Below are 23,141 nucleotides of genomic sequence, written 5' to 3'. Positions count from 1 at the left end.
TGGGATTACAGGCATGTGCCTCTGGGCCTAGCTCTGGGTTCCATTTTGTAGCCTAATATTGTTCCCTTTCTCCATTTTCTTGGCCTCAGTAAATAACGTAAATTCATTTTTGTTGTCTGTATTGGGCTGTTAGAAACTTGCTACATACAAACACTTTCTATGGCAATTATTTTCATTGAAATGACTGGCTTTCCTACAAAAAGAAAATGTATCTGTGACTAGCCCTGAAAATCTGGCAATTTCTTACTTTGAACTTCTGGTCCCACTGTTTGTTTTTGAAGTCTAGCTGCTAATTGTTTCACCGTGCAGCATTCATTCCTATTGGAACAGTGCAGTTTCAAAGTTTTCTTCCTGTTTATGCTCAGGGAAAATAAAAAATGAGCAGTATTTAATTCTAAGTAGTAATAAAACCTAGAGGGAGAAAGAGAAATATGCAATAACTTTTCTTTTTTGGCCTCTAAATGACATATAAAGGCTTAACTTCTTTTCTCCCACACTTGGAAAAAACATCCATTTAATCTTAGTTGAGAGATAGTGCACTTTCTGTTGGAGCATTTGTTTTGTGTAAGTAACTGGCACTCTTGAGGTGGTTTTTAGATTTCAGTATAAGAATGATGCAGTTAGCATCTGGTGTCTGGGCACTGTGATGAAGCACACTAGTGTTCTGCATCCTTCCGCTCTAAGAGAGTAAGATTTTGGAAGCAAAGGAGTTTTCAGAGATCTGAAAAGCTGAGGTTGATATATAAAAGGAGTCACCAGAATGACTAACATCACTGATCTTATTTTTCATATCCTCAAAATGGTACGCCTGCCCCCTCCTCCACCTCCATGTTCTCTAGCATGTGCTGAGAAAAAGAAAATGCTGAGGGAAAGAGAAACTAAATATGTGGAAGAGAAAAAAGAAATTATCTAAATGTTTTTCAAAATACTTCCCTTATGGTCTTTTAAACTTCTTAAAGCATGTTTTATAAAATATATAAATGTATTTTGATCCTTTTGCAAATATTAGAATATTTTCTTTCCCCAGTGCTGAAACTAAAGACATAGAAAATCACTGATTTCCGTGGAGCTAAAGATTACTCTTTTAATCTTTCATTAATATATTTTATTTATGGAGAACCTGCAATATTGTGGATACTATGGAAATCAATATGTAGTATTATTTGTAGTGTACCTTTTTTTTAAAATTTTTTATTGTTGGTTGTTCAAAACATTACAAATTTCTTGACATATCATATTCCACACTTTGATTCAAGTGGGTTATGAACTCCCACCTTCACCCCATACACAGATTGCAGAATCACATCAGTTACACATCCATTGATTTACATATTGCCATACTAGTGTCTGTTGTGCTCCGCTGCCTTTCCCATCCTCCACCATCCCCCCTCCCCACCTCTCCCCTCCCCTCCCCTCCTCTCGCTCTACCCCCTCCACTGTAAAACCCTGAGGGTCTCCTTCCATTTCCATGCAATTTCCCTTCTCTCTCCCTTTCCCTCCCACCTCTCATCCCTGTTAAATGTTAATCTTCTTCTCCTGCTCTTCGTCCCTACTCTGATCTTAGTTACTCTCCTTATATCAAAGAAGACATTTGGCATTTGTTTTTTAGGGATTGGCTAGCTTCACTTAGCATAATCTGCTCTAATGCCATCCATTTCCCTGTAAATTCTATGATTTTGTCATTTTTTAATGCAGAGTAATACTCCATTGTGTATAAATGCCACATTTTTTTTATCCATTCATCTATTGAAGGGCATCTAGGTTGGTTCCACAGCCTTGCTATTGTGAATTGTGCTGTTATGAACATCGATGTAGCAGTGTCCCTGTAGCATGCTCTTTTTAGGTCTTTAGGGAATAGACCAAGAAGGGGAATAGCTGGGTCAAATGGTGGCTCCATCCCCAGCTTTCCAAGAAATCTCCATACTGCTTTCCAAATTGGCTGCACCAATCTGCAGTCCCACCAGCAATGTACAAGTGTACCCTTTTCCCCACATCCTCGCCAGCACTTGTTGTTTGACTTCATAATGGCTGCCAATCTTACTGGAGTGAGATGGTATCTTAGGGTGGTTTTGATTTGCATTTCTCTGACTGCTAGAGATGGTGAGCATTTTTTCATGTACTTGTTGATTGACTGTATGTCCTCCTCTGAGAAGTGTCTGTTCAGGTCCTTGGCCCATTTATTGATTGGGTTGTTTGTTCTCTTATTGTCTAATTTTTTGAGTTCTTTGTATACTTTGGATATTAGGGCTCTATCTGAAGTGTGAGGAGTAAAGATTTGTTCCCAGGGTGTAGGCTCCCTATTTACCTCTCTTATTGTTTCTTTTGCTGAGAAAAAACTTTTTAGTTTGAGTAAGTCCCATTTGTTGATTCTAGTTATTAACTTTTGTGCTATGGGTGTCCTATTGAGGAATTTGGAGCCCGACCCCACCGAATGTAGATCGTAGCCAACTTTTTCTTCTATCAGACGGCGTGTCTCTGATTTGATATCAAGCTCCTTGATCCATTTTGAATTAACTTTTGTGCATGGCGAGAGAAAGGGATTCAGTTTCATTTTGTTGCATATGGATTTCCAGTTTTCCCAGCACCATTTGTTGAAGATGCTATCCTTCCTCCATTGCATGCTTTTAGCCCCTTTATCAAATATAAGATAGTTGTAGTTTTGTGGATTGGTTTCTGTGTCCTCTATTCTGTACCATTGGTCCACCTGCCTGTTTTGGTACCAGTACCATGCTGTTTTTGTTACTATTGCTCTGTAGTATAGTTTGAAGTCTGGTATCGCTATACCGCCTGATTCACACTTCCTGCTTAGCATTGTTTTTGCTATTCTGGGTCTTTTATTTTTCCATATGAATTTCATGATTGCTTTCTCTATTTCTACAAGAAATGCCGTTGGGATTTTGATTGGCATTGCATTAAACCTATAGAGAACTTTTGGTAATATCACCATTTTGATGATGTTAGTTCTGCCTATCCATGAACAGGGTATATTTTTCCATCTTCTAAGATCTTCTTCTATTTCTCTCTTTAGGGTTCTGTAGTTTTCATTGTATAAGTCTTTCACCTCTTTTGTTAGGTTGATTCCCAAGTATTTTATTTTTTTTTTGAGGATATTGTGAATGGAGTGGTTGTCCTCATTTCCATTTCAGAGGATTTGTCGCTGATATACAGGAATGCCTTTGATTTATGCGTGTTGATTTTATATCCTGCCACTTTGCTGAATTCATTTATTAGCTCTAATAGTTTCTTTGTAGAGCCTTTTGGGTCTGCTAGGTATAGAATCATATCATCTGCAAATAGTGATAATTTAAGTTCTTCTTTTCCTATTTTTATGCCTTTAATTTCTTTCGTCTGTCTAATTGCTCTGGCCAGTGTTTCGAGAACTATGTTGAACAGAAGTGGAGAGAGAGGGCATCCCTGTCTTGTTCCAGATTTTAGAGGGAATGCCTTCAGTTTTTCTCCATTCAGAATGATGCTAGCCTGAGGCTTAGCATAGATTGCTTTTACAATATTGAGGTATGTTCCTGTTATCCCTAGTTTTTCTAGAGTTTTGAACATAAAGGGATGCTGTACTTTGTCGAATGCTTTTTCCGCATCTATCGAGATGATCATATGGTTCTTATTTTTAAGTCTATTGATGTGGTGAATAACATTTATTGATTTCCGTATATTGAACCAGCCTTGCATCCCAGGGATGAATCCTACTTGATCATGGTGCACAATTTTTTTGATATGTTTTTGTATCCGATTCGCCAGAATTTTATTGAGGATTTTTGCATCTAGGTTCATTAGAGATATTGGTCTGTAGTTTTCTTTCTTTGAAGTGTCTTTGTCTGGTTTAGGTATCAGGGTGATGTTGGCCTCGTAGAATGAATTTGGAAGTTCTCCCTCTTTTTCTATTTCCTGAAGTAGCTTGAAAAGTATTGGTATTAGTTCTTCTTTAAAGGTTTTGTAAAATTCTGCTGTATACCCATCCGGTCCTGGGCTTTTCTTAGTTGGTAGTCTTTTTATGGTTTCTTCTATTTCCTCAATTGATATTGGTCTGTTTAGGTTGTCTATATCCTCCTGACTCAATCTGGGCAGATCATATGACTTAAGAAATTTATCTATGCCTTCACTATCTTCTAATTCATTGGAGTATAAGGATTCAAAATAGTTTTTTATTATCTTCTGTATTTTTGAAGTGTCTGTTGTGATATTGCCTTTTTCATGCCGTATGCTAGTAATTTGAGTTCTCTCTCTTCTTCTCTTCGCTAGCATGGCTAAGGGTCTCTCGATTTTGTTTATTTTTTCAAAGAACCAACTTTTAGTTTTGTCAATTTTTTCAATTGTTTCTTTTGTTTCAATTTCATTAATTTCAGCTCTGATTTTAATTATTTCTTGCCTTCTACTTCTTTTGCTGTTGTTTTGCTCTTCTTTTTCTAGGATTTTGAGATGAAGTATGAGATCATTTATTTGTTGGTTTTTTTCTTTTTTTAAGGAATGAACTCCAAGCAATGAATTTTCCTCTTAGAACTGCTTTCAATGTGTCCCATAGATTCCGATATGTTGTGTCTGTGTTTTCATTTATCTCTAAGAATTTTTTAATTTCCTCCTTGATGTCTTCTATAACCCATTGATTATTCAGTAACCTATTGTTCATTCTCCAAGTGATGTATGCTTTTTCCTTCCTTCTTTTATCGTTGATTTTCAGTTTCATTCCATTATGATCAGATAAGCTGCATGGTATTATCTCTACTCCTTTATATTGTCTAAGAGTTGCCCTGTGACATAATATATGATCTATTTTTGAGAAGGATCCATGTGCTGCTGAGAAAAAAGTGTAACTGCTTGATGTTGGGTGGTATATTCTATATATGTCAATTAAGTCTAGGTTATTAATTGTGTTATTGAGTTCTATAGTTTCCTTATTCAACTTTTGTTTGGAAGATCGGTCCAGTGGCGAGAGAGGTGTGTTGAAGTCTCCCATGATTATTGTATGGTGGTCTATTAGACTCTTGAACTTGAGAAGAGTTTGTTTGACGAACATAGCTGCACCATTGTTTGGGGCATAAATATTTATGATTGTTATGTCTTGTTGGTGTATGGTTCCCTTAAGCAGTATGTAGTGTCCCTCTTTATCCCTTTTGATTAACTTTGGCTTGAAATCTATTTTATTTGATATGAGTATGGACACTCCTGCTTGTTTCCGAAGTCCATATGAGTGATATGATTTTTCCCAACCTTTCACCTTCAGCCTATGTATGTCTTTTCCTATCAAATGCGTCTCCTCCAGGGCAGTTCCAGGAGCCGGAACTCGGCCTCTCCGTGCTCGGTGTATGCTCCGATAAGAGTAGGCTCCACAAAGCAGCCCCCGCAGGCTCAGTTCCGGGAGCCGGAACTCGGCCGCTTAGTGCTTGGTGTATGCTCTGATAGGAGCAGGGTCCAAGAAGCAGCCTCCGCAGGCTCCCCAGCCCTGGGCCAGGGCGGTTCCGGGAGCCAGAACTCGGCCACCCCGCGCTCGATGTTCGCTCCGATAAGAGCAGGTTCTAAGAAGCACCCAGGCACTGAGCCCGAGCAATCTGTCTGCAAGCTGCAGGCGAATGGCAGCCTGAAATTACCTGTTCTATGGCTGAATGAGCTGCGGTCATTCGAACACAGGGATGGTGACGTCAGCTTTCCAACATGGTGGCTGCTGGCCTCCTCTGTGGTCTGACCGGTGTGGAGAACCGAGATGGACCGCTTCCTTCCCCCGTCTCGAACCCAGAATTCAGCCCTGAGTACGATGCTTACACGGCTGGCAGAAACTGCAGCGCTGTATTCCTGCGTTGCTATCTCCTCGTTTCCCAGCGCGCGCTGCAAACTCTAGCCGCGGGGCGATTTGCTGAATAAGCAGTGTTACCCTCCGTGCGACAAACCTCTCGCGTTTGAGTCCCCGTAGCCGATCCTCGTGCGATGGAAATCCTTCCTCCAGGTTCCGGAGCACCCCACTATTGCTGGAAATTCCTAACAAGATAGCCTTTAGCCGTCCTGACTTGTCATACTCCCACACAGTGAAGCAGCACACGGGGGCAATGCACTCCCCTCGCCGCCATCTGCCTAATCTGTAGTGTACCTTTATACCATCTGTTTTTCCCCCTTTTTACTTATTTTTTCTTGTGTTTTAGTTTTTTTATAAAGTCAATTATTTTTAAAAGAAATTTAAAAAACAAAAGAAAATGTCTTCTATTTACATACTGTGTGTTTTAGTCAGCTTTTTCACTGCTATAATTAAAGGATCTGACTAGAACAACTGTAGAGGAAGAAAAGTTTATTTGAGGACTCATGGTGTCAGAGGTCTCAGTTCATTGAATGATGGCTCCATTCCTCAGGGCTCATAATGAGGCTGAACATCATGGCAGGAGAGGGTGGTAGAGGGAAACAGCTCACATCACAGTGATTAGGAAACAGGGAGATTCCACTCTCCAGATACAAATATATACCCAAAGCTACACTCTAATTCCCACCTCCTTCAGCCACACCCTACCACTTTATTTAGTCCTTATAAGGAGATTAAATCATCAGTTGGGTTAAGACTCACAACCCAATCATTTCTCTTCTGAACCTTTCACTGTCTTACATGTGAGCTTTTGGGGGACACCTCACATCCAAGCCATAACATTGAGTTTGTTAGTTTTTCATCACTGTGACAAAATACCTGAGAAAATCAACTTAAATAAGGAAAGATCTCTTTGTCAAGCCATCCCACCTTACCTCTCAGCTGCTATTGAGCCTTTCTCTTTATCCCTGCTTCTAAGTGGTTGATTGTAATATGCCTTAGTGGGTTTTTTCCCTCTTCTGTTTATTGTGCTTGGGATTTGTTCAGCTCTCTGGATAGTTGCAGTTTTTACCAAATTTGGAAATTTTTTCTCAAGTATTTTTTTTATTCCTTTGTAGACTCCAATTCAATATTGTTCCATAGGTCACTGAGGCTCTGGCCTTTTAAAAATTTTTTGGTCACCTATTTCCCCTTTTTGTCCTTTGTTTTGAATACTTTTATTGTTCGGTCTTTAAGTTCATAGATATTTTCTTCTGCAGCTAAACTCATTCATTTAATTTTTTTCCAAGTATTTTTTTTTCTGTTATAGAAATTCTATTTATTTCTATTTTTTTTCTATTTTTTCATTATATTTTTTCTTTGAAATCTTTTAGCATGTTAATAATTCCACCCTCCCCTCTCTCCTGCCCCTACTGGGACTTGAACTCAGGGGCACATCTCCAATGCTTTTATTTTATTTTGAGGTAAGGTGTCCCCACATTTCCAAGGCTAGTCTCAAACTTGAAATCTTCTTACCTTAGCCTCCCATGTCACTAGGGTTATAGATGTGCACTGTTGTGTCTGGTTTATAGTAGCCTTTTAAAGGTCTTTGCTCATTCTGTATTCTCTGGTATTTCTGAGATTCTTTCTGTTAATTGATTTTTGTCCTGGTTATATTTCTAAGTCTTTCTATGTGTAGTAATTCTTGATTGCATGCTGTGAAATATGTTGTTGTTGTATATGTGTTCCTTATTTTAAGTTTCCTTTGAGGTATGTTGAATTTTATTTTAGCAAGCAGATAAATTATTTGTGGATTGGCTCAATCATTTTAAGGTGTAGAGTAGCCTTTACTTTCAGGCTAATTGAGCCCTCCTACTAAGCTCTCTTTCTTGAGCTCTCTATAGAAAGCGCTGAATGTTCAACGAAGCTCTTTAGAGCTCCTGTGTCTCCTGTCCTATGTGAGCTCTGGAGTTGTTCAGCTTAGAGCTCCCTGAAAATTGTTTTTTGCCTGTCCTTATGGAATTTCACTCTTATGTGCATACCTCAGCATTTGGCCAGACTCAAGCCGACTGTGAAAAATTATGGTGCTCCATCCCTGCTTATTTTCCTCAGTCTCCCCAAACTCTGATTGCTATCTTAGCTGAATGCCATTTTCTGCTTGGATTCTTTTTCCTTATGGCACAGTCTATGTGGTACCTTTAGGCAAAAACCCAAGATGATCTTAGGGCCCCAGGATGATCTTAGGGCTCATTTCATTCATTTTCCTTCTCTCAAGTATCACTGTCCTTCTCTGCCCCTTGTACAGAATCTGAAAATAGTTGTATCATGTTTTTTGTTTAGTTTTTCTGATGTTTACAAGAAAAGGATAAGTCTTTCATGGCTAAAGGCATAAGTTCATGACAATTTTTTTTAAGTATTACTTATTTTTATTTAAGTGGTACTTAGTTAATGGGAATCCCAACTAGCTGATTATAGAAGATGTTATAGGGACATTTCTTTGAGGTTAGAGCCTTTGTTTTGACTTACTAGGTGTATAATTCTAAGTATGTACAGACTGGGCCATCTAAAGACGGCAAGATTGGTAGCAAGATATAACAATTTTCTTAGAAAAAATAAAAAATACTTTAGTTTTTGTGATACTCCCTTGAATCAGATTCTGTTCATGTAAATATTGCCTTCCTGATGGAAATGGATGTGGCTGTATTATTAATTGACTGTATCCTTTAACATTTTAGGAGCAGCATTTCTTGCCATTACAACCATTTATGCTGAGACTGGATCTGGTTTTGTAGTACCAAGTGCTTCTTCCAAAGCAGGTGTGGACGCCATGAACAAGTGAGAACTACCTTACTACCTCTTGCTGAAGATAGCTCATGGTACTAAAATTCCTGTTTTCTAGTCTTCACCCAAAGAAAAGTAAAACAAGACAAATTGAATTCACTAAGAGACACACATTCTCCTGGATTAGTCCTATTTTTCTGTAGCAGCACTATAAATAGAACTTTTTATAGTGATGGAAATGTCCTATAATTCCAATATACAACAGCCACATGTAGCCACTGAATCCTTGAAATGTAGCTACTGTGACTGAGAAACTAATTTTTGAAAAAAATTTTTAATAGTCACTTGGGGCCAGTATCTACTAATTAGGTACCACAGGACTACAGCCTTTTCCACTCTACCATGTGTCTTTACTAATGCCATTTCTAAACTTGTGAACACATCTTCATCCTTTTATTTTTCCTACTGTGCAAGATTAATGGGGCTAACACAGTCCATGAGCACTTGCCAAGATTAGTGGCTTTTCCTTGGCAGATTACGATGTCTTTTTGAGTTTGTTTTCCCCATCGTATTTGTTGTTATGGGGGTTTTCATTGCTTGTCTGGTTTAATAATCCTGTAATATATTTCTTTCCTTTCAGCCTCTTCCCCTTTTATTTTTTGTTCACATTCTCACCAGAAGTATTGTTCTTTATATATATGTGTATATATGATATTCCCTAGATAAAAACCTTCGCTCATATTCCATTAGTGTTTGGAATAAAAGCTGTAACTAAGTATGGCATTCTAAACAGACTTGTCCCTGGCCTTTGTGTTTTTAATCAATTTACTCACTAAGTGTTTTTTGTGTGCATGCCTTTGTGCAGAAACCAAGGATGTGGTTGTTATGGAAATAGAACAGCCTTGGTCCTCACCTATTTATATTTTTACACCATTTCATCCATTATTCCTGTGTTTTAATTTCCATTGAATTGTTTCACTTTTCCTTAAACATGCCAGTAGACAATTTCTTTGGTGTTGAGGATTGAATCCAGGAGTGCTTTACCACTGAGCCACAGCCCCAGCCTTTTTATTTTTTATTTTGAGACAGCGTCTCACTAAGTTATAGAGGCTATCCTCAAACTTGTGGTCCTCCTGCCTCAGCTTCCCTTCTTGCTGGGCTTACAGATGTGCACCACACTATACCTAGCTTATGCTAGACATTTTTATGTCTCTAACTGGGCTGTTGGATTTGCTACGATGTATTGTCTACTTAAAGATTCTTGTCATATTACCTCTATGGCCATGTTTCCTCATTACACAGAATTAATTATCACTCTCTGTGCCTTAAGTCTTTGTTTAATCCAGTCTAGTGAGAAGACATACACACTGAAAAATAGATTCTAGATGAACTTAAAATATGTTGATGTAGCAGGGACACAGAGAAAGGAAAGATAGACTTTTAAACATAACATTAAAGCTGACTTCCCCCACTGGGGTGTGAGATCTATGAGAGGAGGGACCGTATTCTTGTGTCCTCATTACCCAGTAGGATTCTGGCACATTGCTGATGTTCAATGCTTGTTGAACTGCATTTCTATTCTCTTCTTCCTCAAGTTCCAAAATACTCTTAACATTTAGATCTGCAGTAACACATTTGTTGAGACAGAAAGAGAATTATTTTGTATCTTAGTCCATTTTGTGCTGCTATAAAAGAATACTTGAGCTGGATGCGGTGGTGCACACCTGTAATCCCAGCAAGTAGGGAAACCGAGGATCACAAGTTCAAAGCCAGCCTTGGAGATTTAGTGGGACTCTGTCTCAAATAAAAGGAGGGGGCTGGGACTGTAGCTCAGTGGCAGAGCACTTGCCTAGCATGTGTGAGGCATTGAGTTTTATCTTAGCACTACATAAAAATAAACAAGATGAAGGCATGCTGTCCATCTACAACTACAAAAACAGTAAATAAATAAAGAATAAAAAATAAAATAAAATAAAAGAAGGGCCGGGAACACAGGTTCAATCTCTGGCACCCAAAAAACAAAAAACAAAACAAACCCTGAAACTGGGTAATTTATAACAGGTCATTTATAAAGAAGTGATTTATTTATTCATAATTTTGGAGGCTGGGAAATCCAATATCAAGTTGCCAGAATCTGGCAACGGCCTTTTTGCTATATCCTTCCATGGCACAAAATGAAGAGAAAGCAAGAGGGGGGTCAACTTTGATTTATGAGAAGCCATTCTCGCCACAACTAACACGTTTCTGATTTAACATTAATTTAGTCTGCCCTCATGGCTTAATCACCTCTTATTAGGTCTCACCTCCCCAAACTATTGTTTGAGTATAAAATTTCTAATGCATGACCTTTGGGGACACAGTCAAACCATAGAAACTTTATTCAGAAGTTAAATCTTGTTCTGAATAATTACCTTTTTTTAATGTCAGAAAGAATTGGAAATAAAGGATGAAAACATGATAGCATTTGTGTAATGTCAGCATTTGTTTCATTGGCACCTTTGACTCTTTGTTAGAGGTTTCAATTTCATATCCTTTCAGGACTTGGATTCCATATGGCTTTTCTTTGTGTTCCTACATAGTGTATTGAGCTTAATAAATGCTCGATAAATATGTGCTTTTTTTTTTTTATAGCCTGAACTAACTAACCCTTTTTTCTACTTTATAGTACACAGTCAATTGGATAAAGGCCTGTAGATTCCCAAATATTGCATGTTGTCTGCACCTTTGCCCTTTACTCGTACTGACGCATATGCCTGAGCTGTATTTCTTTCTCCATATGCCTGGATCCCCGCATCCCTGCCATCATCCCCACATCCCTGCTGTCACCTCCTGCAGCAAACTCAATCTTTTTTAAGTGCCAGCTTCCATACCACCTCTTCAGGGGAGCCTTCGCTGACCTCTCAGTTTGAGTAGATATCTTGTCCTTCAAGCAGCCATGACACACTTTACATTATTCCAGGTACAACAAGTATACAACCAAATTGGCATCTCTTCAGATAGACTACTCTTTTGAGAACAGACACTGACTTCCTTACTGGGTACTACACAGTACTTATAGAGTGTTGGTGTTTATGATCAACATTTGTTGCATGAATAATAATGGCTAACATGTGTTGAGTATATTGTACCTCAACTTAACATGCAGATCTAACCAAATGAGATAGATTCCTTATCCTGTTCTTCAGTATATAACTTAGCTTAATGAGAGCAGATAGACTGTGCTAGCATTAAACAGATTTATCTGGTATACTTCTTAGAAGAGATAGGATGGCTTTTCTCCTAAGCGGATTTCCTTATTAAGTTGCTCAGTATTTTACCGGATAACAGATTCTGCTTGGCTGAGTAATTCTGTTAAAACATAAAGTTACTACTTCTCCAGCACTTTGGAGTAGGTGTTCTGTAAATACATGCCTATGGTAGGCATGGTCATGAATATTATTAAAAGGACCACTCACAGAAGCAATTTTTATTTTATATATGATTTGCCTGAAAGAGATGCTACCCACCCATTTTTATAAAATGCATCTAAGGTAAAAAGTGTATCACAGTGAAGACTACTATTATGTATGGTTGTTATTCACCTAAAATTAAAAAATAAATAAATAAAATGCATCTATGGACTAAGTCAGAGTAACAGACTGAACTGTTTCACATGTGCCGTATCACACAGAACTGGTTTTACTGAATTGACCTTTGAAGTACTGTCTGACTATAATAAGGGTATCTTATAGTCTCATAAAACTTATCCTTTTTTTATCCACTGCAAAGATACAATGTCTTAAGGACATTTTTATGTTATACAATTTTCCTTTTATAAATCTTCTCGGAAGAAATATTCTAATTTTTGTATCAGAAACAATTGTGTTTTTCTGAAGCATTAGTTTGCTCCTTTTTGGGGGGCACAGTGAACCATGTAACTGATTAGGCTTACCTTTTTTATATAGGGTTATAGAAAGAGTGGATAGAAATTTGTGACCTGCCTATTACAATCCATATGAAACATCATAATATATTTAGAGGTTTATTTCATTCTTTGCACCTTTGTATTTCTTATCCTTTTCTTTTTCCTTGCCTTTCTTGTCTTCTCATTTGCATTATCTATATTTTTAAGCTACCCTAACTCATTAATTGAAACTAAATTAAGTTTCTTTATACAAACAAATATACATACAGTATAAATTCATAAAATGAGTTTATATTTTTTAAAAAAGAATGATCTGTCAAGTATGTTTGTCAGTTTGTTTCAAGTTTCCATGTTTGCTATTAATGTTATATTTTGCTTCAAGACATTTAGTAAGGCTGCATTAGATTTTTATTACCTTTAAAGCTCAATTCAACAATTATATTAAAGACTAGATAAACATGGATGTGGTTGATATTTTAAGTCTGTGTAATTCACTTCTTATTCAATTAAAGAACTTGTGATGCTGCAGACATTGGAATCCAGTGCCCAGGGTTACAAGTAAAATTATAATGAACTTTGTAAATGTAGTATTGAACTCCAGAAAATGGGAGGGAAGGGCTTGAAGCTTTCACGTTTTTATGTGCTTAGTGTATACCTACTCTAAAATTTGTATTGATACTGGATTTCTTATTCTGTAGTGTAAATGATAAGTGGCATAGCGAGTAAAGACATTAAAACAAATGGTAGTGGTACAGCAGAGTGACTCAGGGCACAAACTCTGGGGCTAGACCACTTGAGGTTGATAGATTAGTCATATAACCTAGGGAAAATGATTTCACCTGTCTTTACCTTCACTTTACCTTATCTATAACATAGGAAATAATACTATTATGTACCTAGAGGGGTATTATAATCTTTGGTGTGGATTAAGAATGCAGTGAATCTTGGTTATTTGTGGTTCTCAGAATATGGTGTAATCTTTTTAATGTGTTTTGTCTTTTTAAATTTTTAGGTCCCTTGCAGCTGAATGGGGTAAATATGGAATGCGATTCAATGTAATTCAGCCGGGGCCTATAAAAACTAAAGTAAGTTATGGTTGCCTTATTTTAACAGTGTAAATGATTAAAGAATGAAGCAGTGATGAATGCACTCTGGGTGGCATAGGAAGGACTGTCCAGTATGGAAGAGAGCTTTTGGCATTGTTCAACATGAGAAATAATGGGATGGGAAGGGATATAGCAGCTGTGGAACATCATGATGAGGTCTGTTTCATTGTCTTCTAGGACCTTTTAAACCATCAGTACTGACTTGTTTTTCCAATTTGCTTCTGTTATTGTAATCTGTTATTGTCTGGTATTTTTTTCATTTTTGCCAAATTTTAAGGACTCTTGTTACTTTGACTTCTTTTCTTTTTTTAATCATGGAAATGTAACTATATTTTTAGTTTAAGAAGTGCCCTAAAATTTGATCATGAAGCGAAGCTCGGTCTTGCTATAGGTAGCATTTTCTTTGACTCATTCCTGTGCCTTTTCACTTTCCATCAATTATGGATGTCATCCAACTCCTACGTTTCTCTGATTAAAAATCCTCCCGAAGGCATGCATTTCACCTATAAATAATAATCCTTACAGATACTCATTGCAACTCATAATTATCACTAATGCTGCTACAGATGTTGCTCAGAATGTCCACAGGTTCTCTGTTCTCTAACATTACCCCCAGATAATTTGACTTTCACACCTTTTGTTGGCATGTGAAACAGGATTTTATAATCTCAACTGGGTTATGGCTGGAAAACCTAATCAAAATGCATAAGAATATAATAAATAAGACTAAAGAACATTTGGGTGGCAAGGTAGCTCTGGGATATTAAATTTTAACATGGAAATGGCAAGAACAATTTATTTAGCTGTTTAATGTGTGGAATGAAAAAATTACCAGAGTGAAGCTTGATTGAATATCTTCTTATCTGACACTTCAATAATAAAGAATCTAATAAAAGCAGGGAAAAAATAACTCAAAAACATTTATTAAAACACATGGCTTAGGGTGGCCTGTGCTCAGAATTATCTGAAAAGAATTCTGCAGTTACAGAAACTTATTCCTTGGACTCCAATATCTAGGAAAGATCACTTTCATGTTACTATTTATTTAACATACATTTAATGAGTGGCCACTGTGCACAAAAGTACTGGGAATGATACAACAACATTTGTGACAAAGTTCTTGCTATCAAGGAACTTATAGTCTAGCAGTGGAAATATGACTTCTACCCAAAGATTAGGTACATAGTTTTAAAGAGATTAAAGAAAGCTGAAGAGTAGAAGCTCTCTAGCAAGTGCAGATAGAACCAGGGTTGGGACCAGTGTCTATGCCCTATCTGTCTAGGGAGAACTAGAGGACCTATAAAGAGTCTCAGGTGTGTGTTCTGTCTCAGAACTGTGTTGAGAAAAACCATTATCTACAATTCAAGGCTCTAGGACAGAAAGCTCCAGTCATTTTTATTGATCAGTGCATATCTATACCTCATCTTGCTCTGTTCCTTCACATCATTAACATAAAAACAAATTGACTAAGTTAGTTATGGTTTTTCTTTAAGATCTACGTGATTTTAATATCATAACATGCTTGTTTTATTCCTTTCTTATTATTCTGGGAAGAAGAAAAGAAAGTACCTCCTACTTGAGTCACCTTTCTCTGTTCACTAAATGAAATGACCAGTAATTCCAACTGCCTCCACCACACTGAGCTTGTACATTTTTCAGAGGACTTTTGTATACATTTGCTCATTTGATGTTTACAACTTGGTGAGGTAGCTAAGGTACATGTCCTCATTTTACAGAGAAGAAACTAAGGTTAATAGTTATGTTTTCTATTGATTTTTTTTTTTAAATTTCAAATTTAGGTAAAATGACCTGTTTTGGCTTAGAGTGAATATTAAAGAATTTAGTGAAATTCTGTCACTCCCAAAGCCTAAGGTATGAACAGGCTGCCATAGTAGCATTTCATTTTTTGCAAATTTAAGTAGGAAAATGGTTGGATTAAACACACACACACACACACAAAACAAACAAACAAACAAACAAAAAAAAACCCTAATGATTTTCTTAATTTTAAAGGGTGCCTTTAGCCGTTTGGACCCAGCTGGGACATTTGAGAAAGAAATGATTGACAGAATTCCCTGTGGACGCCTGGGGACCATGGAAGAACTTGCAAATCTTGCTGTTTTTCTTTGTAGTGATTATGCTTCTTGGATTAATGGAGCAGTAAGCATTTCATCTCTTTGACTTTTGGGGAGTTTGGGAAGCCTTAATTTGGAAGCAGTTCTGACAATGTTGCATATAAATATGATTTAAAATATTTATTTAGCTGTAAATAATATAAAAATATTACATTTTAGCTCATAAAAATTATTCAATAAATTATTTTATTAATTGCAAGTTACCTTGGTAGGCAAAGCTTTAAGATGATCTTTTAAGATTGGGTTGAATTTGAAATTGTAGAGATGTTGGAAAGAGTATTCTGAATAGAATATATCAGTTTAACTTTAATCATCAGTTTTATTCTTTAAAATTTGGTTTTGAAAGTACTAAGGAGATATTTCAACCAATTAGGGTATGAAAATGGGAATGGTTCGGAAGCTTTTAAAAAGAAGCTAGTTTCAGAGTTTTTAATTTTTTTTTTCAGACTATTAGATTTGATGGTGGAGAGGAAGTATTTATATCAGGTGAATTCAACAGCCTAAGGAAGGTAATGCCATTTTGTGTATATAATCAATATTAGTAGCTAGCAATATTATATGCTAAACTTTGTAAACATGCAAGAAACCCTTTAAATTGACATTTTTTTTCTTCTATCAGGTCACCAAGGAGGAGTGGGACACAATAGAGGGACTCATCCGAAAGACAAAGGGCTCTTAAGATCACTCTGGCCTTAATCTTGGGTGCTGTAAAATTTAGAGACTAAAAATGATATAAATTGACTGTAATCTTTCAAGTATTTTCAAGTCTAATAAATTGTCAATTAACAAGCATTTGCTGAGAGTATACTGTGTACCTGGCCAGTGGAAGTTATTACATATTTAAAGATGAATAAGATAGGATATCACCTGTTCAATTTTTTTGTTTTGTTAAGTAGGTGGGAGAATGGAGAAAGGCCTAGAGGTGAAAAGTGCTTAGAAGTACAGAGTGAGGCACTGGTAGTTGTGATCTGGAAAGTCAAGGGAAACCTGATGGTGAGAGTAGCATGTAAGTTGCATATTACACTATGCTTATTGTGCTGGGGCATAAAGGAAAGAAATCTACACTAAATTCAATGGATTCCACCTTTCTAATAATTTCTTTTTCATTAAACTTGTGAATTATCTTCTTTTTTTAAATTTGAAGTTACTCATTTTGTTTAGTTATACCGTCAGTGGTATATATTTTAACATATTATGCATACATAGAGTGTAACTTCCCATTCTTGTGGTTTTGTATAATGTGGAGTCATGTATTCATACATGAAAATAGGAAAGTTATGCCCAATTCATTCTACTGTCTTTCCTATTTCCATCCCTTGCCCTCTTGAAACTTCATTATCTATCAGGATAGGTAGACAGGTAAACAATTAGGCATGACACATTTATTCTAGCAGTATTAAAGTGTGGAGGAAGAAGTTACTCATTTTGTTTCTTAAGTTCAGAGAAGGTGGCTCCCATGAGACAGCATTCATCTCAGCCTTAAAGAAACTAGATTTCTCTGGGTAGAGAAGATAAATAAAGCATATAAAATATTTTTGTGTGTATAATTTCATATTTTGTTGACTAATTTATAATCGTGAGAATAGAATAAGAAAACCAAAGGCTTGAGTCTACAGTTATAATTTTGAACCTAGAAGGCCATTTGCTTTCATAGAAGTCACTGATAACATGTTCACTAGACTGAGTATCCCTGTTGCCCAAATTGTTCAGATAGGGGACCAGCTTCTATCTTACTTCATCTGAAGAGGTCCATGGAGGAATTCAGTTTTCCTATTTGAATTATATGCTATAAACCTTTTAAGGCAATCTTTTTACTTTGATAATTGTGAATATCAATTACATTTATTATATTTTATAGTGTACACTCAGGATAATGTTATAGGCTTGGAATAAATGCCCTTGGTTTTCACTAGCTTTTTAGGATGTTAACACTTTCTGTATACTCTTCAGTACAAATACCCCATCTCCATTTACCTTAAACAGTAATCCTTGTTTTCTTCTCACTCATCTTTTTTTAATTGTTAGTATTTCCCATAGTGTTAAGAAAGAAAAGTGCTGGTAGTTTTAAGACCTTGTGTCTTACTTTTTATTTTCTTCATCTATTATAATATCTGCTTCATGGATTGTTAAGTGAGATGAAACAAACAAATAAAAACACTATAAAGTAGCAAATAAACAAATGAAAGATGGCCTTTCTAGTTTTTGTACCTTTTATTTTTAAGACCTGGTTGTTATAGAAAAAGTGAGAATGCAAAAGAATAGAAAAGGACAAGCTCACTAATTTCATAAGGAAAACTTATGTTCATACTTTGGAATAAGTTTTCACCCTTTTGCTCTTTCACTTAATTATTTTTATGAAAGTCATCTCTGTATAATTTACACAGAGGCTACTGCAGTCCTCCCTCAACTGCTCATTTTCCGACTATTTTCAGCTCTTTTGACTATTTTTTCTTTATAGAATACACTTCTTGTTTTTAAAGCAACACACTAATTTGCAATTTCTTAAATTTTTCCAGTTTTAGAAGTTTGTTTCTTCCATGAATGATGGTTTAACATTCTTATTCCATTTCTATACCCACCTTCCACCCACCACCTGTCACCAAAAATACACGGACATAGACACACTCTCTTCACTACTTTCACCAATATATCCATATATTGGGTAAATGAATATTATATTTATATTTTTATAATTTTAAAAATATTTTCTCTAGTGTTTTCTCAACCACCTTCTTTTCTTTTCATAGTTCAGATTATATGACCAATCAGATCCTACTTTTTTTTAATAAAAGTATGATTTTTAGTGTTCTCTGGTTTACAAATATCACAATTTAATTCTTTGTTCTTAGAATTCTTATTTTTAATTACATTTTTTCCTTCAAAGATGCTTATTGGTTTGCCTTTTGGCAGTGCATTTTAAAATTATTATTTTTGATTCACACATCATAACTGGATACATTTATGGAGGACAGTCTGTTTTGATGAATGTATAAAATGTGGAATGATTAATTAAGTTAATTAACAGATCCATCACGTGGCTGATCTATGTCATTTTAATGGTGAAATATTTGAAATTTATTTTGTCATTTTGAAATTTAAAATACATTACTATTAACTGTAGTTCCCATGCTGTGCAATAGATCTCAAAACCTGTTCCTTCTGTTTAAAATTCCTTTGATCAACACTCCCTATCACCACCACTTTTGGAAACAATTCTTCTATTTTCTACTTCTGAGTTCAATATTCTTAGATTCCACATGTAAATGATATCATAGGTTATTTTGTTAGTCATATAAATAAAACTATGTGAACATATTTGTGTGCTTAAAACATTTTTATAATTTGGATTTTTTTTCCTCATGACAGATTGTTTCTTGAGTACCAGGGATTGAACTCAGGGCACTGAACCATTGAGCCACATCCCCAGCCCTATTTTGTATTTTATTGAGAGACAGGGTCTCACTGAGTTGCTTAGTGCCTTGCTGTTGCTGAGGCTGTCTTTGATCTCATGATCTTCTTCCCTCAGCCTCCCGAGCCACTGGAATTACAGGCATGTAATGCCACTGCACTCCTGGCTTCCTCATGACAGATTCTTAGAAGTAGTAGTATCAATCAAAGGTTCTGAAGCTTTTAAATGCCTTGGATACTCATTTCCAAATTTTTATCCAAAAATTTGTATGGGCTTAACCCTCCCTGAGCAATGTCTGATGATTCCAATTTCAACATATAGCTGCCAACAATGAAAACTATTTACCAATTTTATAAGAAACAAAGGATAGCTCTTTTACAAATGTGTCCAATTACTAGTGAGTTTTAACACTTTTCTATACTTGAGAATTTTGTGTTTGTCATTTTACTTGTTGGAACCTTAATGGTATATTTAAATTTTTTATTTGTTATGAGTTTGTATGCATTTTCCCTTCTATTAGTTATCTCTTAAAGTTTGTCTTATCATATTACAAGAGGTGGATGAGGGAGATAAGTTTATGAGCATGACGGAGAGGACCAAACATGGAGATTTCCCCTACCAGACATTCTTCCTGAGTCTGAAAGAGAAACAGATGTTACTTATGGATAATCAGTGTCCTGATTACGACTGCCTTTGGGCCATAACCACATCAGTGTCTCATCTCAAGAATTATTACTGTCACTCAGATACTTATAGTCCTGTTCCTGTTGCACTAATGGAAGAATTAATATGCAGCCATTTAAAGTAAGGGCTGTTGTTAACATCTTAAAACTGACTTGGGGAAACCACCAGGAAATATTTCTATTATAGAGGGACAATCATTTCTTCCTTTTTATTCTTGTGGAAACTAAAGCAGCAAGAATGTGACTGCACCATATTTTTTTTGGTGTCAGGGTGTGTGTGTGTGTGTGTGTGTGTGTGTGTGTACACCAGGGATTAAACTCAGGGGCACTCAGCCACTGAGGCCACATCCCGAGCCCTGTTTTGTATTTTATTTAGAGACAGGGTCTTACTGGGTTGCTTAGTGCCTCGCTTTTGCTGAGGCTCGCTTTGAATTCTTGATCCTTCTGCCTCAGCCTCCTGAGCCACTGGGATTCCAGGAGTGTACCACTGCTCCCACATGAATAGTAGAATCTTATAGTTGGAGAAGCCTTAATTTAAAAAGTGTACCAATCATGAATTATCACAAAATTAGCATACACATGTAACCTAAATACAGGTCAAGAAACAATATTACCAGAAATCTAGAAACCTTTCTATCCTCCATCAAGACTCCCCACCTCCTTTTAAGAACACTTTTTTTTTTTTTTGTGGTACTGGGGATTGAACTTAGGGCCTTGTGCATGTAAGGCAAGAACTCTACCATCTGAGCTATATCCCCAGCCCCAAAACCATGATCTTGACATTTAACACCACCATAGTTAGTGTGCTTTAGAAATTATATAAATAGAATCATGCAACATATATTCTGTTTCTGGCTTTTTTATGTGTGGTAACTGATTGCACATCCTCATTGTCTTAGATCATTCCTTTGAATATATACTGTATATGAATATACATAATTTATTAGTTCTGTTAGTGGATATTTGGGTTGTTTCCAGTTTGAGGCCTTGACAAATATAGTGCTGCTGTGAACATGCTTGTCATTTGGGTGGGGGAGTGTGTGTATATATATACACACACACATATGTACATATCTTTCACCATTATTTTGATAATACATAGAAGTGAAATTTGCTGGGTTATAATGTATGCATATTTCAAATTTAGTAGATACTGCTAAATGGCTTTGTCAAGTATTTGCAGTTTGACCTCCCATCATGTAGTATGTGAGAATCTCCACTGTACCACATCCTTATCAATATTTAGCAAAGTCATTTTACTTTTGGCATTTTTGATGAGCGTATGGTTTTTGTTTGATGAGCGTATGGATCTTGTTTTTTAAAATTACCATTTCTCCTGATCAGTGATACAGTTGATTACTTTTTATATGCTTATTAGAAATTTACATATTCTTTTATTTGTGAAATGCCTATTAAGCTTTCTTACATATTTCTCAATTGGGTTATATTTTTAAAAATTTATTTTTACAAGTATTATATTTTTGATATATGTGCTTTTGTGTTATAATTGTTGCAAATATCTTCTCCCACACTGAAATTTTATTTTTCTCTCCTAACAGTGTCTTTTCCTTTAGTGAACAAGCTCCATTTAAAGAATAGTGGCCATTTTTGCTGTTTAGTAAATCACTTTAGGAAACGTCCTAGTCCTATCTTCCTAGGAAGGAAACCATCATGGTCATAGACTGTTGGGAGCCTGTAGGAATGGAGACCAAGGGGGAAGCCAGGACATGGTGGAAAAGTCTGATGGACCCACTTGGTTGTGAGTGTTCCTAGAGGAAGAGACTGCTAGTCCAAAACAATAGCATATCAAGATGAATCTGGGGTCCTATGAATATCAGAAGCCTAAGTTGGAGGTCAGGGAGGACCATGGTAATTCTGGTGACATCTTTTCTAAGGATGACTAGTTCAATCTCTTGGCAGATGGGTCTCATCAGGATCTCCTTTCTGGGAGTTGTAGCAAACGCCAAGACATTAGGTTTCAGGGCTCGGGTGAGGTAAGAGGAGGTTATAGCTCCATGACCAACTGTCCTATGCCTAGGGTTGTCTGAACTTAGGAATATATGATGTGGTTGGGACACATATTACTGCCAGACTCTGTTCTTTGGAACCTAGGAGAGATAAGGGCTTTGAGTCTTCCAGTTGCAGGGGCTCAGTGTTTGGAACTAGGGATGACAGTATGGATAATGCTGCTCTGTGCTATCCTAACTGAGAGTCCTTTCACAGTTATTCTGGTGCACCCCTAAGATCCAGAGCACTTGTGCAGAGTCTGAAGTCCTGAGGGCTCATCTAGACATCTGGTTGGGTGATACTGGACATGCCATCTACCTCTCTCTACTTCTCTGTTTGTTTCAAGGGAGTTGATCATTGTTTGAGAGGCAAGTGAGTCCCTACAATATTTTAAATTGATGTTAAATAAAAAAAATTTTCTCTTGTCCCCACTGCCTTTAGGTACTTTACTATATTAAAAAAGGATTTAAATATGAAAAAACTCTTGTGAATGTTAAGTTCTTAATTTTAATGTAGTACAATTTTCAGTCTGTTTCTTCCTAATTGGTTAAAATATATTTCATAACAGGGATTTTGAAAATGCTTTTCCATGTTATTGTCTGCATACCTTTACACCTAGATAGAAACTAGGAATGCATTTTGTTTGTGGTGTGAGGTAGACATTGAGTTCATAGTCTTACATTTATTTACCCTTGTAGGTGCTTCGTGTGTGTGTGTGTGTGTGTGTGTGTGTGTATGTGTGTGTGTTTCACTCTATTTTCTGTTCTAGAAAGCAGACATGTCACATATAAGTAAATGTGACTGATTAGATGGGGTATGTGAATTTCTTTGTCTGGTAGTATTTAGAAGCTGAAGGCTAACATGACAATCATGATGGTAGATTCGTGACCATTATTACCATCACCTCTCTAAGGAGTCTCTTCAGAAATACCACCATTGTACTATTTTGTCATTAGTGTTTTCTTTTTCTTTTTCTGTGCCATTATGGGTAGAGTGCCAAACCTGGTATAGTTTTTGTGTGTATGTTATAGTGAATAGCTATTTTTTTATAGGTGAAATGTAGGAAAATTTTCTATGTTCCACCTGTTCCTTGGGAGACATTGCATGAGAAGACCTATCTGGTTATGTCAGTTGGCAAAAATACTTCAAATATTTGGATTTTTTGAAATTTGTCAGGTATAGTGTCAGAGACACTCCTTTATTCACCAAGTCATCTCATCATTCATTAAGTCAATTTTGCATTTATTTGGATTTCATATGCTGTAATAATTTGAGAATCCTATATTTCCCACCTGGATTGTTTACGGATTATATGTCAACAGATATTTTGGAGAAGAAGCAAA

General features: G+C 36.3%; 1 protein-coding gene across 1 annotated transcript in view; it reads left to right on the top strand.

The window, feature by feature from the left end:
* The window catches only part of Decr1 (2,4-dienoyl-CoA reductase 1), a 40,302-nt gene extending 23,811 nt beyond the window's left edge, over positions 1-16,491 (top strand). Inside the window, exons 6-10 of the mRNA XM_027948586.2 lie at positions 8,509-8,608; positions 13,471-13,543; positions 15,578-15,724; positions 16,146-16,208; positions 16,319-16,491. Of these exons, the coding sequence (XP_027804387.2) occupies positions 8,509-8,608; positions 13,471-13,543; positions 15,578-15,724; positions 16,146-16,208; positions 16,319-16,378 (443 nt within the window). The 3' untranslated portion in view covers positions 16,379-16,491. The remainder of the gene's footprint in view (positions 1-8,508; positions 8,609-13,470; positions 13,544-15,577; positions 15,725-16,145; positions 16,209-16,318) is intronic.
* The last annotated feature ends 6,650 nt before the right edge of the window (positions 16,492-23,141 follow it).

The sequence above is a fragment of the Marmota flaviventris genome, chromosome 15, assembly GCF_047511675.1.
Source record: "Marmota flaviventris isolate mMarFla1 chromosome 15, mMarFla1.hap1, whole genome shotgun sequence".
Taxonomy (NCBI): domain Eukaryota; kingdom Metazoa; phylum Chordata; class Mammalia; order Rodentia; family Sciuridae; genus Marmota; species Marmota flaviventris.
Note: the sequence above shows the minus strand (reverse complement) of the source record. Positions and strands in the feature narration are given on the sequence as shown.